The following is a 21,838-nucleotide window of genomic DNA, read 5'->3' as shown; positions in this document are numbered from 1 at the left end:
AAAAGGTAGCTTTTAATCTCACTTTGGTGGTCTGGCTGGCTGGTTGGCAGTAAATGCGGACACAAGAATTTCATTTTGAGGTTAGATAAAATGTATTCTGGAATTTTGAACTATTTTCATGCAACCTGTTTCGAAATTTGCACATAGCGTGAAAAATGTAGTATACAGTGTGTTCTCAAAATAAGAATGAACGGCATTATTATTATTATTGGAAATCATAAGAGGTGCGCAGTCGGTTAAATTAGAAATTTGTATTAACCATATTCGTTTTTATTTTTTTGTGGCCGTGTTTGAAAATGTACCAAAAAACAAATATAGACACATTTAAAGCCCACAGATTTTCACTGCGACGTTTCATTTTTAAGAAACCATCATTAACTTCATATTTCTATATGAACCGGAAAAAAGTACATACGGCATTTTTTTTTACCAATACAATGATGTATGGCACAATATGATTTTTTATTAGGTATGTCACAGGAACCAACAATGAATTATTGTAGAATTTTGTAAACACCTACTACACCTGCCGCCTGTCACTTTATCAGACTCCTTTTCCTGCCGCAGTGCATGTCACATTAGTAATGTCTAACGACTCCTGTCATCACTTGAGACACTGACACGTTGATATTAATCAAAAGTTCTATGTGAAACTTAAATTAAAATAGACGATTTCGAGAAGAATGTAATCCAAAAACCCGGCCCATAGGGAGTCTTGTACTTCAATGTTTCCTCGCCAGTAGTGCATCATTTTCCTCGCCTTTTTGTAAATACCTATATACGTATGTAAACAAGTATAAATTGTGCACAAACCATGTGCAGATAAAGCGCATTTTTAAAACCGAAATAGTTTACCAAATGGTCGCGTTAATAAGGTAATAAGGCCATATTTATTGATTCTTTCTTGTTGATTAATGATTAATGGGGAGACTTCGGCAATAGAAATGTCTCGTCCAGACAATTCATTTTGCCTTGGTGGGTACTTTCCTCCGACAAAGCGTTTTCGAGATATTCCTCGTTTTGACATCACCAATCGATATATTTCTTCCAGACATCCCAATCGCCCTTTGTGAGTGTTTTACTTAAATCGTTATTTCTTTGCTATTTGCGACATGTTCAATTAACTACATGTGAAATTAGATAACTCACTAGTAATAGTAATATAACTTTTATTTGAAAAGTGATTTTTAAAAAACTGTTTAACAGTTTTGTTCCTTGCCTCATCAAGTATGTACACAACAAATTTCGTGGAATTCTCTCCATTTCCGTTGTCCGGGCAGGAATTTCAGTGGATTTTTTTTTGCATTTTCAAAGACTATTTTCAGATTCGTAATATTCATATGCAAAAACCTCCAGGTACCAAATTTCGTCGAAATCAGAATTTTTTTTCGCAATCCCATTTAGGGGCCTTTTTGGGGGTGGCTCCTAAATCCTCCTATTTACTTCGTTCATTTTACGTTCGATGGTTTATGTTTATAGCTTTGATATCTGAACCAAGAAAATCTTTCACAAGCATTATTTATGCAGCAATTTCGGTGGGAAAAATTGTAGATGTTTCGTTTGTTTGTCTGGATTAGGAAAACGTGCCTTAGCTTAGCGGATTACACTTAACGACGTTTATACATTTTTTCGTTTATGAATCAAGTAATTAGGGATGCGACGTTTTCGGTTTTGGGGTATATTTTTGACCAACGAAAAAACAGTCCGATTATTCACCCCAGAAAGTTCACCCTTTTTATTGAGAGTGAAATGACTTAGGTGAGAATATTTTTCTTTATTTATTTTTTATTTTTGTTTTTTATTTTTAATTGTGCGGGGTTTTGGGCAAGGCTGTTCTATACCAACCCAATCCACTATACATTCACAAATATCCATACCGAATCCAAATTCGAACCAGAGGGACCCCTTAGTACCACAGTCGAGTTTCTACTGCGCGATACAGGTCGACATACTCACAAGCGAATTTACCAACTACAATGAATGGGGCGGAACATCCCCCGATGTTCCAATAAACATTTTCAATGGAACAGAAACAAATGGAATTGTCAAAGTTACTTGATTTTTAAATATTAAATTTAAAGATATACAAATTTCGAAATGTCTCAGGGATATTTTTTGCAATGATGCTCGCAGCGTGCCTCAAAATTGTCTACCAGACCTCGAATGTTTTTCCAGCGTGCTTTATAAATTTGGATGCGATTAGCGACCTACGTGACCCCAGTCTTCCCATCTCAATGACCTTTTCTTTCTTTATGGACACTATTATTTTTATTTAGGTTGATTTATTTAAAACAACCCCTACGTCTCTTATTTACGATGAATTGGTATTTTAATTTCGGTACCGAATTCGAAACCCTTTACAGAATCTTCGTGACCATCGTATCCTCATTTTTATTAGGACGGCAAGCAGTGCAAGTTTCGAATTTCTAAACAAGTTTTGTATCCAAAACCGGGACCTAGGAAGATAATTAGCGATGTACCGTTGAGCACGTCCTTTGCTGTTTGGCATTGAAAGAGAAAAACAAGCCGCCGCGCGTATCAGTCGATGTGCATCCGCTACCAAACGGCGGAGGAAGAACGGCCGAGTTAAAAGATGACCGTGACTTGAAGAATTTGAGATTCTTCCGATGCGGAGACTCCGATGAGACGTAGTGACGTTGAAACAACATACACACGGTCCTGTAAGTTAACTGCTCTTGTACCGCTAATCCACGTTCCGTTAGCCGGCGGTGTGTCAGTGACCTCAGTGTTACCTTCTCACCTGGCCCGTTCAGTCTCTGGTGTACGGCGCAACAACAGGTGCGTTTTGGACCACTGTGAATATTGTCGCAACCCCCGGTGTTTAAAAAAAAAGTTACAAATTTGTGCCGCGTGTTAGTCGAACTCCGCCACCATCCGAAACGTGCCGGACTATCACTCTACGTACGTAAATTGATATTTAAGCTAAATGCGAGATTCACCCCTTGCGTAGAAAATCTGCATAAAGTCAATTTCCCATTCAAGTTCAAGTTCATTGCCGCTATTCTTTCACTCTCGCCGAGCGGCGAGTGACAAATAATTAGGTTTGTTATCAAATTTTAGCCGAGGTTATTGACAGAAATACCGTCGTCACCTATTAGAAATTGTGCAACTGTTAACGATAAATGTTGTATTAAAAAAAAAGTTATACGAAAACTGCAGATGTCATCTACTATTGCATGCGGAGTCAATGCACTTAGCTTAAATAAATATCCATAAAAATAAAAGCCGCTCAATCCGCGAAATGGTGAAAAATTAAATTGTGATCAACGATGTATCGCACTTTTGGAATATTTAAAAAGAAAAAGTGAACAGTGCCGCCGATTTTTGAGAATTTTGTGTGGACGTTAGGAAGTAGATAGTTTTGTTAGGATTTTTACGAGGACATGGTACAATGCCAAGTACGATAAGAGGTAAGTACACCCCCTCACGTGGCGGATCTGTCATGGGTGTATAACGGTATAATGCCATAATCGTAGGTTACGAAATAACTTTGGTTTTTTTTTAATTAATCGTTTTTATTCGGCCGTCTTCGTGTAAATAACGGGTTATATGTATTTTGGAAGTTTTTTAAGGTAGAGGTACCGTTGTCGAAGCATAATTTTAAACGGTCCTACCTTTTTGTGCTTCTTAAAATTGCCGTTTCGATTATACTTAATTATTATTGAGGGATCGAATAGGTACCAGAGAAATGCGTTTGGATGTGATCGCACTCGCCTTCCTTTGTTAACATTTTTATCGTTTCCTGATATGTAAAATGCGTTAAACACGGCAAAGTTCTTTTTGTTGAAAAGGGACTGACCTGTTATCTGAGCCGGAACACGTTTACAACTTCCGGATGGCAAATTACTTTTAAAGGTAAAATCGCGTACACCTACCCTTAGAATAGGTCAATGTAAAAATGCAATTCGTTTCAAAGTGGCGTTTCTCTCGCCCGTGCGATGAAATTGATTCATTAACTACTGAACGTACAACGACCTGCCGTTCGATTAAAATGTAAGCGTAATAACTTTAGATACCGTAATAATGTGAGGTCCGCTCATAAAATATGAATTACAAATTGAAAAATAATTACGTATTACGGAACCATAAGTAGATATACAAATGATTTTGTGGGGGTTTGACCGATAGGACATACGTGTATACTACAACGATTAGATTATCTCTACATTTTTTGGCTGTAACGGTTTAAACAAATTGCCAATAAACTGTGTACATAATTTCGCAATCTAATAACACACTATTAATTCATAGCGAGGCTAATTTTTGCCCCAAAATTTTGGATATAGGTACTGAAAGTTATACTAGATACCCCCCGAACTCACTATTTCCAAAATGAAGTTGTAATTTACTCGTAAACGTAACCGCGCTAACACTGGGTTTTCACTTAGGCAAATTAGTGATCCCTGGATGGTAATTCCGAGATCCAAATCCAATCTGATATAACACAGACTTCGGTCACTTACCCATTTCGGCAATCGTTCACCCCACCCTCTTAACAACAGATAAGGTTGGTTTTTTTGTTATCCGTATACAAATTGCATTTGATTAAGTCATTTACATTCAAGGGAACAATAAATCCCTCGTCAATCTCCCCTGGCCAGCCTTAATACGAAATGAACTGGTTCCGTCTTTATCAGATAAAAAGTCTTTCCAAAGTCGAACCAATGCAAAAGAAAGGTTCTGGGGATCTTGCACTCTCCACAGGAATTTTTCGACGTTTCTATTAAACTTATTTCGTTGCGCAATATGAACCAATCTTTCCACACACTACATTTAGTTTTGATGATCTTTACTCTTTAGTATTAACATAAATCTAGGCATACCTAAATATTATATTAATAACATACCACCGCGTCTTTATCCCAATAAATGTCGAGTTATTTCGTAAAAAAACAGAAATTTATCTTCAAAAATGGCGAATTTAAATTTTGCCTTTTTTTTTCCAAGTGAGCTTTAGACCAGGCGTCTTGCATAAAACTGCTCATAATAATAGATTGAAAAATGTAAAACTCTGCTTCTGTTGATTACCAGACATTAGAAATTGGTTCATATAAGCCAGATATGTTAAATTAAACATTTTTTTAACTTTTTCTCAGCACTAACAACATATTGTGAATTTGTCAACCACCCAAGAACTTTCATCAAAGGGTATAGGCTTTCCCATTAGACAGATCTAAAAACACTTCCAGAAAATGTGCCTCTATACTCGGTAAGGATGTTGAAATTCAAAATTGCATTTTCTCTTCTATTTTACAGAGTATTTTACGATAGCGTTTTGCTACTTTTTCCACAAAAACCGTCACTCCTACGGAGATTTTGGAGAGAACCTTTATACAAGGCTACAAAATTTCCCATTGGATAGTTCTAAAACCCCTTCCAAAAAAATGTGCCTCACGCGCAGTAAACATTTTCAAATTCAAAACTGTATTATACATTTCCCATTAGAGAGATATAAAAAATGCATCCAAAACATGTGCTTCTCACTCGGTAAAATTCTTAAATTCAAAATTATATTTCCCCTTCTATTGTACGCTGACACTTTGCTTTTCCTCGAAAACCGTCACTCTTATGGAAATTTTACAGAGAAATTTCCCATTAGATAGCTCTAAAAACACTTTTAAAAAAATGTGCCTTGCACACGGTAAGAATATTCAAATTCAATTCCCTTCAATTGCACGCTGGCGCTTTGCTAACTTTTCATCGAAAATCGTCAATCCTACCAAAATTTTGAAAAGAACTTTTATAAAAGGTCACAAAATTTCCCATTAAATAGATCTAAAAATGCATCCAAAACATATGCCTCTCACTCGGTTAAAATTCTTAAATTCAAAATTGTATTTTCCCTTCTATTTTACGCTGGCGCTTTGCGAAGTTTTCCCCGAAAACCGTCACTCCTACGGCAGTTTTGAAGAGAACCTTTGTAAAAGGCTATAAAATGTTACATAAAATAGATCTACTAAATGCGTCCAAAAAATATGCCTTTCACTTGGTAAAAATTGACAATCCAAAATTGTATTTTCTGGCGCTTTACTAAGTTTTTCTCGAAAACCGTCACTTCTACGGAAATTTTGAAGAGAACCTCAACCTTTATAAAAGGCCATAGTAGGGAAGCCAACGATCCTAAATGGGGATTTACTCGAGCGTCTTAGAGACTTATTAAACTTTGTAGATTAGATGGTAGAAAGAAAAAAAGTATGTAAGTACATCTTTCTGCCGGTGGGGGGTGCGTCTACACGTTTTTAATAATGTACAAAAATAGTCACATGAAAATACTCGAGTATTGATAGTGTATATACAGGGTGATTCCTATAGTACCTGCCACCGTTTGGGAGCGTATAGGGGGTGCCTAGGGGAGTATTTTGATATAGGACACTTGGGGTCGGAAATCTAAAATAAGGGCGCCAGAACCAAATTTATCTTCTGGAATTTCACGCCTGTATGTAGGCAACCCAACCGACCGACGTTTCGCGCGGAGCGATGCAGAGCGAGTTAGCGCGAGGAAGCGACATGGGAGGGAAGGAGGGAAAACGACAGTCAAAAGCAATAACGTTTACAAGTGTTCAACGTGGCCACCGTTGTTCTCAATGCACTTCCTACATCTAGCCAACTATTATTATACTATTGCCATAGTGTTTATTCACTTGATACGCGTCGTTGCAGACGGGATTTCGTGGGTTTAAACAAAATTCTGATCAAGTGTCAGCCACACATCGCCTCCTGAGATCGCTCTGTGTGCACCGCCGGCCGGTTGGGTTGCCTACCTACAGGCGCGAAATTCCAGAAGGTAAATTTGGCTCTGGCACCCTTATTTTAGATTTCCGACCCCAAGTGTCCTATATCAAAATACTCCCCTACGCACCACCTACACGCTCCCAAACGGTGGCAGGTACTATAGGAATCACCCTGTATATTCCCCAGGTGTCTCTGATAGTGGAGGTATGTTAATTGGCCGGTTTGCATGTATACGGAACGGTAGAAAACGCGATTTTTCTAACGCCTCTGATATTTAGAACGTTGTATACTCGTATATCATTTATGACAGGACCGCCTCTTGACGATTTCTTTCATTTTGATGTGTGGAAATCGGCAGATTTTATTACTTGTTGAATAATTTCCTTCGAAAAAAAATTCCATCGAGATTGTCAAGGTAACGTTTTTTTTTGCATGTTGGTGACCTTACCACTCTCTCACGTCACGTCACGCTCAAATCGGCAGATGAATGAAATGCACACTTTTCAACACGTAGTCGACCCACCTTACTTTAACCTGGCGCGCTCGAGTAAATTCCAAATCCTCTATTGGGCTCCTCTACTAATAGATCTAAAATCGTTTCGAAAAATGCCCCTCTCACTCGGTAAAAATGTTCTAATTCAAAATTGTATTTAACTTCTATTGTACGTTGGCGCACTACTACAGAAATTTTCGTGAGAACCTTTTTAAAAGGATACAATTTTTCTCATCAGATAAATCTAAAAACGCTTTCAAAAAGTGAGCCTGTTAACTTAGTAAAAAGGTGTAAATTCAAAATTGTATTTGCACCACGTGGTACGCTAATACTATATATGCGATAAAAAATGAGTTACTGTCTAGTTACCTTTGGAATTTTTGTTTACATGGGAAATCGTACTTAACTTGAACTTCCAAAGGCGATTCGATAGCCCGTTACTATGTGACTTACTCCTACGCAAATTTGGAGGGAGCCTATTCCGAATGATCTTTTTAGATAATTCTAGAAAAGGTTTTAAATAATGTATCTTTCATCCAGCCAACAAAGTATTTTCAATTTTCTATCCTTGCTGTGGCTAATTAGTTCGTCAAATGGGGGGTAACGTTGCCCCTTTTAACGCTTTTAAAATGTTGGAAAAGTTTTTGAACTGAGATATCACCGAAAAACTGAAAATGTCAAATTTCGTTTTCACTTTCCCTAGCTTAAACGGTGGGAAATGGACGGTTCCTGTTAGCACCTCCTGTGGGCACTTTTTTTCGGTGAGTCTGAATCTGTTACCAGAGTTTCCATAGCACGCTAGATGTAGAAGCTACAGACATTGCATAGAGAATCTCTTTATTATTTATATTTATACAAAATAACTACGGGTAACCATCGATTTTGCTGAATCAACATGGCTATGATGACGATGCATTCAAATGAATTCTTCTTCCGTAAAAGTCCAATGTGGCATCCGTAAGAAATAAGAAAGGAGTAGCCCGTAGCTTCTATATCTGGCGTGTTATGGAAATTTTGATAGCAGATTAAGATTCCCCAAAAAAAATGCTCATATAGAAGGTGCTAACGGGAACCGTTATTAGGGAAAGTTTTCGATGATATCTCAGTTACTTCCAAAGATTTTTCAAAAATTTCAAATGCGTTTTTAGTCACAAAAAGGAGCAACTTTGCTCCATTTAACACATTATCTCGCACCGTTACGGAGATTGCAGTGATAGGTCTTTAGGAGCTTATTTCTCCCTGTTACATAATCGATAATGACGTATCCAAAAATCTGTTGTGTTATGGAAAAAATTGAACAAGAAACGCACATTTGGGAACTCCCAAACAAAATATTTTGGACCATTGGTTTATTACGGAAAATGTTTTGACACCTACTTTGTTAGGAAGTTTCTCTACATCTTGGATACGACCGACAAAATGTAGGTATAATGCGACACGTCATTTGCACACGACCGCACGTGGCAAATATTGTAACAATCAACGAGGACAAACTTATCACAACGATTTTAGTTTCTAAAAGGTACAGTGCTGGATAAGATATTCAACAGGCGGCTATTTCATATAATATAAGATAGCAAACTTTACAGTTGTGGCACTTTGTTGATTACAATACGTAATCAAATACCATTAGTAAGCATTTTCTTATACCCGTGTATGAAGATCTGCCGGTCCAAATTAGTTCAATCGGCTGAAAGAGCCAACCACTTGCTTGGCGGATGAACAATATTATTTTTCTGGTCGAGGAAATTTGTTTGTCCTTCACAAAAAAGCTCGTTTTCGAGTCTGGTCTTGGAGAATTTGAAAGTGAGAGAAAATTTTCTGGAACGAATTCGGATTTATTTCCATTATAAACTTGGATTTAACACCTCATGGAACGATAAAGAGTTTAATGAACAAGTAATAAAGCTGTCGCACTTTAGGGTAGTTTTTTTGGGGAGAAATATTCTCGAGGCGAGATCTTGGAAACGAATATCGGCACATCGGATGAAATTCCCTGACTATTTCGAATTTATTTCTATCGTTTCGCTTACGTTATAATAATAGTCAGTTTTTCTGGAGGTATAGTTAGATACCTTACGCTGTTTCGTTGTCTGCAAGAAAAATGTAAGCGATGTCAAGAGGGTTAAAGAATAAGGAGAAAGGTAAAAGAAATACGTTTTCCTCATTAGGGATGCGGTTAAAGGTGTGAGTGGCCCAATCCATTGCGTGTTGAACTGTTATTTCGGCTGTATGGCCGGTCGGTGACCTTTCGTCGAAGTTTGTTGCTACAAACGAGGATGTAAATTTTGTTATTCACCACCACAAAAGGATTGATCGTACTTGGGGCTCGATATCGTTTCTTCGCCGTGACGAAGTTTCCTTTTCGACAGTTTCTGAATGAGTTTGCTATACGTGCATAACTCGAAAAAAATGGCAATAATTAAGATTGTCTACACGAAACGCAAAATCGATTCGTCTGGTCATTTGCCCCAAACTGACCTTTGTGAAATGAGACATATTTAGGTTAACACTCGAAAGCAAAAGTTGTGTTCGAGATTTGTTTGAAAAGGAGATCACATGAAGAAAACAAGGGCAAATTGCAGTTTTCATTTCACTCTCTTTCTCATCTCCGATTATCCATTTAGTGAAAATAACCTTATTTCCTGTTCTCCCACAAGTAGTTACATTTAAAAAATCATTTCAAAGATAAAATCAAAATCTAACTGTACACGTAGAGGTGCGTCATACGATCCTAAGGCATCTGCTAAGTTTTTTACCTGAATAATGCATGCGAAGGAAGGAGCGTGGGAGAGATGCAGGGTGAGATGAAAAGAAATAAAAAAGTAGGCTTACACAACCTTCTCGAAATTTGATATTTTAGGAAGTTATAAGGTGCAGTGTAGGTACTAAATAATTCATCGTATAGGTACAATGAGATTTTTCAATTTTTTATCTTGTGACGGTCCGGGCTCCTATCATTATTTATATGAAAACGGCACAACCCATTCAAAATTTGCTTCGCACGGAAACCGCTGTTCTGGCCGTGTATCAGAAAAGCGTCGCATTTTCAACTTTTCAACGCGGAAAATACTCATGAACTCGGAAAAGAAAAGGCCAGGTGAAGCTGTCTATTCAGTATTCTTCACCTGCTTCTCTAATGACTATCCTTACAAAGAAATATATCGCCATAGAACTTTGTAATAAAGAGGTGGCAGATATGTACATTTATATCTTAATAATGGTTAATTAAACTGCTGTAAAGGGTATTCGTGGGGCTTTCGTTATGCAAAACGTTCAAGTTCAGAGAATTTCTATACTGCAATTAATTTTGTTAGAGTAAACCCTAAACTCTTTTAAAACTACGGTCAATTGAATCTAAATAAAAATCGCACTTAAGCTTAGATTTAAACAAGTGATAAACCTGCCGTACTCATACGATTGGCCAAAGAGTATTTTTCACGTGTGCCCTTCGCCACGTATTAATATGGCTAAACGTATAGGTTTTTGAGATCGGTTTGCGATAAAACCCAAATTTTTACCTCGCAGGTAAGATAAAGTTAAAATTTCATTGAAGTAAAGTATTAAGTAACCTAAATAGTTTGGGGGCGAACGTAGCATTGGAAAATTTGGGAGATGGACAGAAAAATACTCTTAGTACACTCTCGTGATCACTTTCGAAGTAAGGACAGAAGAATCAAAGTACAAGGAATAGATTCTCAATATTTTAAATTATGAGGGTTTTATACGTTTTAGGGTAGAAGTTGGTTCTGGGTGGTACTACGGAATCCCCCCTCCCTCCCAGACAAAAAAGAACTCACTCAACACTCTCGTGATCATTGTCATCATGTTGTAGAAGAATAATCGAATTCTTCTTTTCCAGAAGGGTATTGTATAACCCCCCCCCCCTCCCTGGACGGAGGTGCACCATCTCACAAAGTCTTTTCGCCCTCAGTACTTTTGTACTGTATGGAATACCCCCTAGAAAAAAAGAAAATTCTGGCAACACTCTCGCGATCATTCTTTTTTTAAGGGGTATATCACACTCCCAGGCCCCCTCAGACATCTCATAAAATCTTTGGGCCCTAGTACTTTTGAAATATTCATTTAAGGAGGGGAAAGTAGTTTCGAACAGTGCAGAGAGAGGGAATGAAACTCCTCATTACGTTACATTACTTTCGGAAGTGATAATTGGGCTATATGCTAAAAGAATAAAAGAAGAAGGGGGTAGATTCTCAATATTTTAAATTACCTTCATGAGGGATGGGGGTTTTATACGTTTTGAGGTAGAAGTTCGTAGCGGGGGACCTGGAGGGGAAGGGGTATTCCAGAAAAAAAAACAAAAAATCTCTGAACACTCTTGATCATTATTGAAGCAGAGTAATTAAAGTCTTCTTTTCGTGAGCGTATTCCATACCCCCCCCCCCCCCCTCACAGACCCCCCGATGTAACATCTCGTAAAATCTTTGAGCCCTCAGTACTCTTGCAAACACTTTCAAGGAAGCCAAAGTAGTTTGATAGTGTATGGGGAGATTAAAGATGCTCTGGAATACCCCCCAGAAATTTGTTTCCTGGGAGGTATGCCAAACCCCCACCAGATCCCCCCATGCTATGTTCTGTTGCAAATCGTTTGAGCTCTCAGCACTTTCGTGGAAAGGAGAGAAGAGTGAAACAGAACAATGGGAATGAATAGATTCTCAATATTTCAAATTATACCTTCGGGAGTGATGAAAGTTCTTTCGGGATATACTTAGGCACCCTGTACCCAACGAAAAAGGGACTGTCTAGTATAGGGAGTTAATTTCCGTTTTTCTTCTGACAGATCTGAAAGTAAACATCTCGGAAAACATTAAATAGAAAGTTTTAGTACTTATCGCCCTCTTTTTTGTCGGGATTAAAAATATGGTTCGTGAGACGTCTAGAAATATTTGCCAAACGAAAAAAAATGATACTAAATGGCATATTTTTAGAGTGCTAAAATGTAGGTGATTCACATGTTCGTGGAGGAGGCCATTGAAACGTTACTCACACCGCAATTCGATATGTCTTCCTCTTCCCTAAATGTACCGTTGAACTTGGTTTGCACATTTTCGGAAGCCTTCAACAATTAATTCAATTGAAAAAATCAAAAATAACCTCCTCGCAGTTCTTTTACCTAATTTAATTCAAATGCTCTCCACGTATTATGGGTTACTGTCTACACAGGGGTCACATGTTATTGTTATGCAGAAGACGTCCAACACAAATAGACAGACCACACCTTCTGCTATTTATATATTGCCATGCTAATAGAATTATTAAATTTGTAAATAACAATCTCTCAAGAATATTTAGGTCACATTTTATTTCGCTTTAACAAGTTAATTAGAGGCAGAGATTCATGTTGGATGGTACTTTGTAACTGACCTTTTGATATGCATTAACATAAGATCTTGTAGACAACCCCTTATATTGTAGTTTATTCTGATTGCGTACACCGTTAATAATTAATAAACACGTTGCACCATTGGTGGTAATTCGACGTAAATTCTTACGATTTTTACTATCCGTCTCTTACTGTGTAATGTGTATTAGATATGAAATTCAGCAACTGACAAAATTAATGATCCTTGAACCAAGGTAAGCTTCATACATGGTGTACATGTCAGATTCGCTTCTTTGTGAATACGTTAAATTCACTATAATACTTTCAAATTTCGCAAACGAAAATGTATATTTTTCATGAACGGCCCAAAAATGTTAAGAGTTGTAACTAAAATGATGTTGTTTCGTTGTTCGTAGAAGCCAATCGTTAATTTTTAAAAACTAAAGTAAGTCGTCATTTACTTATACCATATAGCAAACTATTAATTGGGGATCCTTTTATGCGCGCGCAATTCTTCAATGTATCCTAAAACCACAGACAAAATACTACAGACGGCTCATGAGATATACGAAATGTTTGCGCTGAAAAAACATCCGTCTGCTAGCGCTACTGCCGTAAAATGTTCAAATGCTTAGCTCGTAAATGCACTTTTTTCATCGTAAACGAATGGTTGGAAACTGTACTGTAATACTGTTAAATAAATATGAGAAGGCATGCGTAATTTAAATGATTTAAAGAAAAGAATATCATATTTCCTTAAGTCAAAACACTTTATCTGTAGGTCAGGATATCCCATCTCAGGTGCATATTATAATTACGAAAGTTAGGACATTTGCAAATAAATTTTCTCGTTATTTTTTTACGGATACGGATTACAACGGAATGACACCATTTATTCAAAAATACATTTTCATGAGGTGGGCCATTTTCGCTGAGACGGAGCTCCTCCGTTTTTGCATTGTGTAACCATTTATTGTGGGATGCCGAATATGAACTTTGAATTAAGGTTTAAAGGGAATCGCATTACTTAACCGTTAAGGGATATAAAAAAAGACACTAACACTTGAACAGTTCATATACACCTTTTCTTTTCATAAAGACGTATTTTTGTGTTTTAAATAGTCTATTAACAATTATTGTTTTAAATACCTAGATACTTGTTAATTATAAAAATGGCCAAAGCAGGAAATATTTGTCAATACTTTCAATGTGGTGTTTCAATACGAGTGGAACCCAATCTAAAAATGTATGGATTTCCTTTTAAGGATGAAAACCTGTGCCGCGTTTGGGTTAATAATGCTGGTTAGTCCTTCTTGTTTCATTGATAGTATGAACTATGTATTACCAATTAATGCTGCTATGAAGTTCGCCGTGAAAAATTTGTGGTTCGAAAATGAACGAATGGTATCTAATCCTTAATTCAAACGAATTGTTGTGTCGCAACTACTCTACGTGGTGAGATATACGAGAATCGAATGTTATATTATCGAAAATACTATACGCAGTTTAAGTAAACGGCATCAAAAATTCGCTATGTGTAATGTGTGTATCAATTTCGTTTGCAGAACCGAAGATAACTTTGTCATTTGTTAATGTTTGTTGAGGTTGAGGTTTTCAGGTTTCACTTTCTCATTACTGCGTGACTTATTTCCTACTTTTAAATGTTGCACATATAAAAGCTTGCCGACATTGTTCTTAAATGTCATCGATTTCGATGCAAACAATCTAATTTTGAGCTTTGCTGGTTTGTGATACCTACATTCAATTTAGAAGAAGGGTATATTAATCGCCGGAGGTTTTCCGAAATCATTTCGGTATACTATGATGAAGTTGACCGGCTGTGATTTTCTGGAACCGGATTTTCCAGAAACGGGAGAGATACCTTGAATCATCCAAACAAGTTTTGCTACACTGAATTCTGAAGAAGGTAATTCATTTATCTTTGGGGATTTATGCAGAATTTGTTTGGGGCTCTCAGCTCTCATCAAGTTGAACAGGTAGGTACCTTATACATTTTCGAATCGCCCATTTTTGGTGACCAACTTCACGGTGGCCCAATTATATACAATCATCAAATAAATCTTCCCTATAGATAAAAAAGCACGTCTTTACAGGGGCTACACATCTGATTCCACTGTCACCGAATTCATTAAAAAAAAAAAATCTGTGAAAAACATTTCCGATTGGAAGACTTCACAAAATCTTCCAAAGAAAGGCTCATTAAAGGCGCAGTGGTAGAATCCAAATTAACCGGATAAAATCGTAAATTGGTAAATACATCAATATGAAAGGAACGGTATTTTGTGAATTTTATCACCTTTTTGTGAAATTGATATCGGTTGTTGTAAAATAAGTATTTTCAAATGACTTTGGACACATTTAATTATATTGAGAATCAAATAAACAAATATAGAAAACGAGCTCCTGGGTATGGCTGTAGCATGTGCAAAACCAAATTTTAATCCTGATGTTAGTTTTGCTTTTATTTAAAGTGTAATTGTATGACATTTCATTTAATTGCTTCCATAAATATGAAAGTTGGCACTGCGCATGCGCAAAACCAAATTTTGAAACTGGCGTTAAATTTGCTTTTATTCCAAGTGCCCATGTATCAAATTTCATTTAAATACCTTCATAAATAAAAAGTTTGCAATTCAGTTTATAAATGGTCGAGATGCGAAAAGGGCATTGTGAATGTTGATCGATTAGGCTCAATTTTTGGAATTGCGTTTTATATAGCTAAATCTATATGCATATTGAATTTCATGCAATTCGGTTCATAACTCACAGAGATGTCAAAAGGGGCTTCCTTATTTTTTGGGCTACATTGCCAATTCACGAACTCCGATCTACAAATTTGATAAAGAATCCCTGTACTAAATTTTACTGTCATCGGTCCATTCGTTATCGAGATATCGTGCTAACGGACGAACTAGGGAATGCAATACCGGGATCCCGCGGGATTTGCGAGACTGAGGAATTTGTCGACCAAGGGACGACTCTTGTTTACTTTGTTAATGAAACTCATAACGGAGAAGTTATTTTTTAAATAATTGTTAAACTTTTTTCGTTAAAAATGTACCTACTATGATTTTTGAGGCACTTTAGTTCACCTTTTGTGCTTTACAGGTGAGGTTTTTTTGAGCTCTAAGTTAGGCTGAAGGTAATTTTTTGTTAAATATTGTGATAATTAGCGATTTGTTTTAATACAGACCGCACAGAATTGCTTATTTGCCAATTTATTTAAAATTTTGCGGAATCCCGCAAATACCGGGATCCCGCGGGATTAACTTCTAACAATCCCGCAAATACCGGGATGGAGATTTTGCTGCGGGATTGCATTCCCTAGGACGGACAGACACCGCAAAATTATAAACTCGCTAGGGCTCGTTAATAAAGCCATACTTCGCTTGCGATGACTGGTGATCAATCAAACTTGCTTGAATTTCAAACCATCGCCCAAAGTAGCATCGCATCGCATAAAATAAACGGAGGTTTGAATTTATCGCATCGCACAGCATTTCATCGCCCATCGCGCGATAGCCAGCTGTCTGAAAGTATATTAAAACGATCGTACGCCAGTATGGATTTTTTGAAATAACAAGCATTTACCGTACTTATTTTTCAAAACATTAAACCCATATTAAATAACAATTAGGTACCTATAGTAAATAATAGGTATTATTTCATCCTATATAGATATCAGATATTAACTCATTGAGGACATTAGGAATAACCAGCCGCTATGTTTAACAATTTTCTACTAGTTACAACCTTTGCAAATGAATAAACAAAGCTACAACTTGTTTGTGAGATTGTCGTACTATAAAGTGGAGTTCATTCTCTACAAAGAATAAATGATAAACATTTTATCGCAGACGGTGTAACACTATACCTTTAGGTATTACCTATGTTATATAAATAAAAGATTTTTTTTCTCTTTTCTGCTATAGGAACGTTGCAGAAATCTTTCTAACTAAGAATGAACTTTTAATTTTAATGTTTGGGTTTGAAACTGTACTAGAAAGTTAATTTGGATTTAACACACTTGGCGGTGAAATCCAAATTTCGCGCAGCATATTTTTACATGGCGTGATATATCTGGAGTATTTTAATCTGTGCTAAAACCATATTTTCCTAACCAAATTAAAAAGTGCGATACACGCAAGGTGAATTACTAAAAAACTGGGCCGATTTCAATTTCCATATTGGAAACTCATCAGAAAATCAATTCGGTATAGAATCACCTGGCCCTTTCTGAAAGTAAAACAATAACGTTATTAAATCACCTTTGTATTGTAAGCTTGATACAGGTAAATGCCAACTACCCGGATCGAAATTCGCGGATTCACCCCCATACCGAGCGCGTGCGTCTGTTTAGATACGTTCACACAGGAAAAACCGGGAGCATTTCTCCTCGTGCCATTATTACGTTTTAGGGATTTAATTAATTTAATTTTGTTCCATTATAAATATCCACCAGAAATGTCTATGAGAAAATTCATACGGTTGGCGCTCCCTAAAATTCTCACCGCGGAATTATTTCTTTTTGTGGTTTATAACGTTTAAGGAAAAAGTAGTGATCGGAGCGCGATTTTCGTGAAAATTTGGAAAGCGTTTTGCGCCCCTTCAAACTTGTTTCCATTGTAAATCGTCCTTTACCGCAGCGCTGTTAACGGCGTAGTATCAAAGTATACTACGGTGTTTTACAAAATAGACTCTTGATTATGAAAACCACTTTTGCATTATAATTTTCAACCAATTTTACCGTAAATAACCAAATAAGTGCTTAATTTTGTCGATCTAATTGACGTTCGATTAAATTTGCGTTAATGTTAGATTTAAATACCGCCGCATTCGAATCGATTCAAAAATATTGATTAAAACCAAAATAATTCGTGAAGTGTTTACAATTTTTTACCTTTAAAAAACCCTAGTGTGTTCTTCTACATTTTGTGATGTAAATTTTAGTGTTTCAACTTTTAGAATTTTAGAGATATAGTCATTGTTGCGTGTACAAAGAGGAAGTAGTTCGCTTTCCAAAAATTTAATAGTAATATATACGTACGGTTTTCTTGAAATTTTACACCACCTATAAATAGGGTTAATAGTAGAGCACTTTTCTTTTTTCGATAAACAAGAGATTTTGCAGAGGCCTTGTGCGCATAACTCGATGGTCTTAAAATACGTCGTTACAAGATACAATCGCCTCTCTTACAAGAATACTAAATGAAAGCAATACGCCTTTGGTGGATTAATTGAGAATAATCACGCAGTAAACAACATAAAGACTGGAAGACTGACTGACTAAGCCATCTTTGTTTTGTAATAATCTTCACAATCCGACTGAAAATGGCAGAACACCAATATTGGTATTGAATCGGTTCAATTTTGGTGTATTACTTTTCGAAGAAAATCAGAATCCAGCGACTGCTTATTTCGATGTTTTTATATACCATCGCATTTAATACTTATACATAAATCCGTTTTTAAAAACCGCGTTTTCTACTTTCTTATCAAACCGATTCTAAATCGGCCGTAGTATATTAAAATTGTTTCTGTAAATAAACAACGATATTATAATCGTTAATAAAATCAGAAGGAAGAGTGCTTTACTAAAGGTTAACAAAGCTGGAAACTCAAGAGATCATCACCGTAGACTTACAGGAGGTGGAAGATGGATCGTCGTCGCCTCCTGAAACGTGCGTGGAAAACCGCGTCGAAACTGCACCGAGTACAAAATCACAACCGACACCGCCACCTCCTTCGCCTTCACATTCGGTCATGACAGGTAAAGGTAAAAAAACTGCCACTTTTCTTGTGTCAGCATGTTCATCTTTTTCATGTCAATTTTTTTTTGCAAGACCATCCATTACTGCGGGGCTCAAAATATTTTATTTGACAGCCTAGATCTCTTTAATTTGTTGCTTCGCAACCTTAACCTAAAAGTTAAGTATCGCTCTTGCTCATATGCTTCTATGTGTTGTAGCAAAAAAGTATGGATGGGACCTTTGGAGTGCTCAGTCGAAATATTTTGTAGCCCTAGCACCCATTTTGTGTGTTTTTGAGTGTTACATGTAATCAATTTTTGTAAGATACCTAAATCAAGAAATGGAAGACATGCTGGTTGTTTAATAACATAAACAAACAATGTTTCGTTTTCTGTTACAATATTGTTCACTTCTTTATGGAAATGATAAACTTTTACACTTTAAAAACTAGAAGAAACTGTACATGAGCTCTTGACAGAAACCCGGCGCACAGACTGTAAAAATGTACACTCATCGGTGCGATACCACACAAGTGTATGTATCGATCGGTACGCGAAATAACAGAATGCGATATCAACGAAAAAAGTTTTTAAAAAATCCTATAGTCCGATCGGGCCCAATTTTTTACATAGGAAAGGGACTGTTGGACCACCTGATATATTTATCTGATAATATTATCTCCAGATAAAAAACTCACTTCAGAATATTTTGTGGCAAAGCTTTTACTTACACAACCCCCGGAAAATTAATAGTCGGGAATTCTCGAAGAGAATCGCTTTTGTAGCCGCCCTGCATTGAACTTATTTGGGAAGTGAGTATTCGTGGGATAGATGTAGATGCATTTTTTTAAATAATGTTCATCGGAGAAATCACTCGACCGCTCCATCTTAAAGGGTACTAGGAGATACTTTTAAAACTTCGCTGTACAGGGTGGTTCACCATTAGGGTGAGAGATTCAGCTTAGCATATTTATGGGGACATTTTATGACTAAAAAAACGCATTTGAAATTATTGAAAAATCCTGGAAATAACTGAAATATCACCGAAAACTGAAAATGTCATTTTCCCTACTTTAAACGGGCTACACTTTTACATACATTTCAAAATCAAATGTTTTACATTTATTTTTCAACAAAACATCCACGGGTAACTAGATGTGCTGAATCAACATGGCTAAGATGGCGATGCATTCAAATGAATTTCTTTTCTGTCCTCTCTCTCATTCCGTAAAAATGCAATAGGCGTCAATAAGAAATAAGGAAATAGTAGCGTATAGCTTCTACATCTAGCGTATATGGAAATTCTGATACTCCGAAAATAAGTGCCCATAGAAGGTGCTAGCAGGAACCGTCAATTTCCGACTGTTTAAGCTAGAGAAAAAGAAAACGTAATTTGAAATTTTCAGTTTTTCGGTGATATCTCAGTTATTTTCAAAGATTTTTCAACAATTTCAAATGCGTTTTTTAGTCAGAAAAAGGAGCAACCGTTACGGAGATCGCAAGGATGAGTCAGGAATTTGACCCACCCCGTATTGTAAGTAGGTGCCAAACGATGTTTTTTGGTATTAATTGAATTCCCGTATTACCCATGATGTTGCTGCCACTAAAGATAATTAATTTGTGAAAAAAGATCATTTTTTGAACAAATTATTTCAAAAATGAGTAGGATTGCGTAGGATTTTGGGTATGTGCTTCATGGTTTTAGGAATATTTTCTTAAAAGTCCTACTCCAAAATAGCGCACCTCTGAACGAGGGGTTGCGGAAAAAAATCTGGCCATTTCAACAAAATTTGATATATGGATATTCAAATATGAAAATCGCTGCATTTTTAGTTGACGCTGCAACTTCCCTCTAATTAATATTCAATGAACTTTTACGCGTTGTACTACATGTAATGTACATGTAATTCGGTACATTTGTGTGAAGTTTGTTGTTGTGTTGACGTTTACTGTTTCTTATGTTTATTTATATTGTTTGTAAGCATATTTTACAGTCAATTAAATATTATTATTATTATTATTATTACTACAAAAAAAACTATATTTGGTGTTCGATTTACGCACTTTTTTTAAAAGATGCTTTTATGGTATCAAAAATTGTAAAAAGTTTCTTGCCAAAATCTCCGTACTTTAAATTTGTGGTCAGTGACGTACTTCTGCATTGTTACGGGGGGTATTTTTTTTAATAGCAACTACTAGTTTTATCATTACATGTTATTAAATATGTAGTTGTGGTAATTTATTTTATAACTGTACTAGTTTCAGCTTGTTTTTTTATGTTCATATTAAAAAAGCGACCTTCTTAACTTTGTAGACGCACGCCACTGTAAACCATTTTTAAACATTTTAAACAAATTTAATTATTTTTTATATTAATTGACAATATTTTCCTGAATTGCTATTTTTTTAGTTCTATGATTAGTATTTTGGGCTGCTACCTATATCCAAAAAAAAACATTGGATACTATAAATAACTTCCTTTAAAAAAAACCTTGTTTTAAAGGTTATACATAGATATTCAGTGTTCCAGTCAATACCTCAAAAAATAAGGAAGTTAGGTCATGTTCGTTTCTTAAATTAATTTTTGGGTCCTAAGTGCTCTAAGGAAGAGCCCTATGACGAATCTGTGGCATTTTTTTTGTACTACGCACCCAATTTGCTATAGAATGTACTTTTCGCGCGATTATAATAATGTTTCTGATCTTTCACTTTTTCCGTGAAAATGGAAATGGTCAAAATCGATAAAAACTTATTTCTTTACCTAACTCAAAGCTGTAAGATGCAAAAATGAAGTCGATTTTGAGCTGCGGGGGTATTTCAAATCCTCAAAGTCGAAAAATGTCCAAAAATCCGATAAGACCCTAATATTTATGTTAAGATACGTTTTGTTGGAAGGTTTAGAGCGCGTAGTGTAAGAGTTTGGGCACTCGGCAATTTCGGTTCCGGAATAACTCCAATATGTGATTACCTTTCTCAGGAATCACAAGTAGCAGGTGATGTTGACCCTGAACGCTCTCATTCCTCCTCTGTAGAACGACAAGTTCAAAAATGGAAAGGAATCATGACTGTTTTTATTATTTTTTTTACTCTACGGCTCGGGATTCTATATGTATCCGATTTGAAACAATTTTGGGTTCATCGCTATGAAAACTATCTCGCACCCCTCCACTCCCAGGGTAGGAACATGCTCACACCGCCCAAATTGAAGATATATGCGAAATATTCAATTCTTCCAATAATTCTGATTTTTTGATATCGGTCTTAGTTTTGATCATTTATTCATCATGTGAAGAAGAGTACCTATACATTTCGTTGTGATTAAAGACAAAGTATCGCACTTTCTAGTACATACTTTTGTATCACGACATCCACTTTTTGATTATCGGCTAGAGTGCTCGATAAAATATCTCGAGAGCTTTCAAAGCATTAGTAATGTAATCAATATTGCACTGGGAAATTTACGAGTAATTAATTACTT

At 36.3% G+C, this 21,838-nt stretch overlaps 1 protein-coding gene across 7 annotated transcripts in view; it reads left to right on the top strand.

Annotated features, from left to right (window-relative positions):
• LOC116180038 (probable nuclear hormone receptor HR3) overlaps window positions 1–21,838 on the top strand; it is a 173,554-nt gene that overhangs the window by 69,225 nt on the left and 82,491 nt on the right. The window contains exons 1-2 of one of the 7 annotated variants that reach the window (XM_031499902.1): window positions 2,683–2,922; window positions 3,247–3,431. The exons of 2 other annotated variants lie outside the window; for them this stretch is intronic. In XM_031499902.1, the coding sequence (XP_031355762.1) occupies window positions 3,413–3,431 (19 nt within the window). In that variant the 5' untranslated portion in view covers window positions 2,683–2,922; window positions 3,247–3,412. Of the gene's footprint in view, window positions 1–2,682; window positions 2,923–3,081; window positions 3,432–17,563; window positions 18,388–21,838 lie in introns of those variants that run through there. 4 more of the 7 variants (XM_031499895.1, XM_031499887.1, XM_031499916.1 and 1 more) reach the window with 4 other exon arrangements.

This window comes from Photinus pyralis, unplaced genomic scaffold (assembly GCF_008802855.1).
Source record: "Photinus pyralis isolate 1611_PpyrPB1 unplaced genomic scaffold, Ppyr1.3 Ppyr1.4_LG1, whole genome shotgun sequence".
Classification (NCBI taxonomy): Eukaryota; Metazoa; Arthropoda; class Insecta; order Coleoptera; family Lampyridae; genus Photinus; species Photinus pyralis.
The sequence above is the reverse complement of the archived record's forward strand: the minus strand, read 5'-3'. Positions and strand labels throughout refer to the sequence as shown.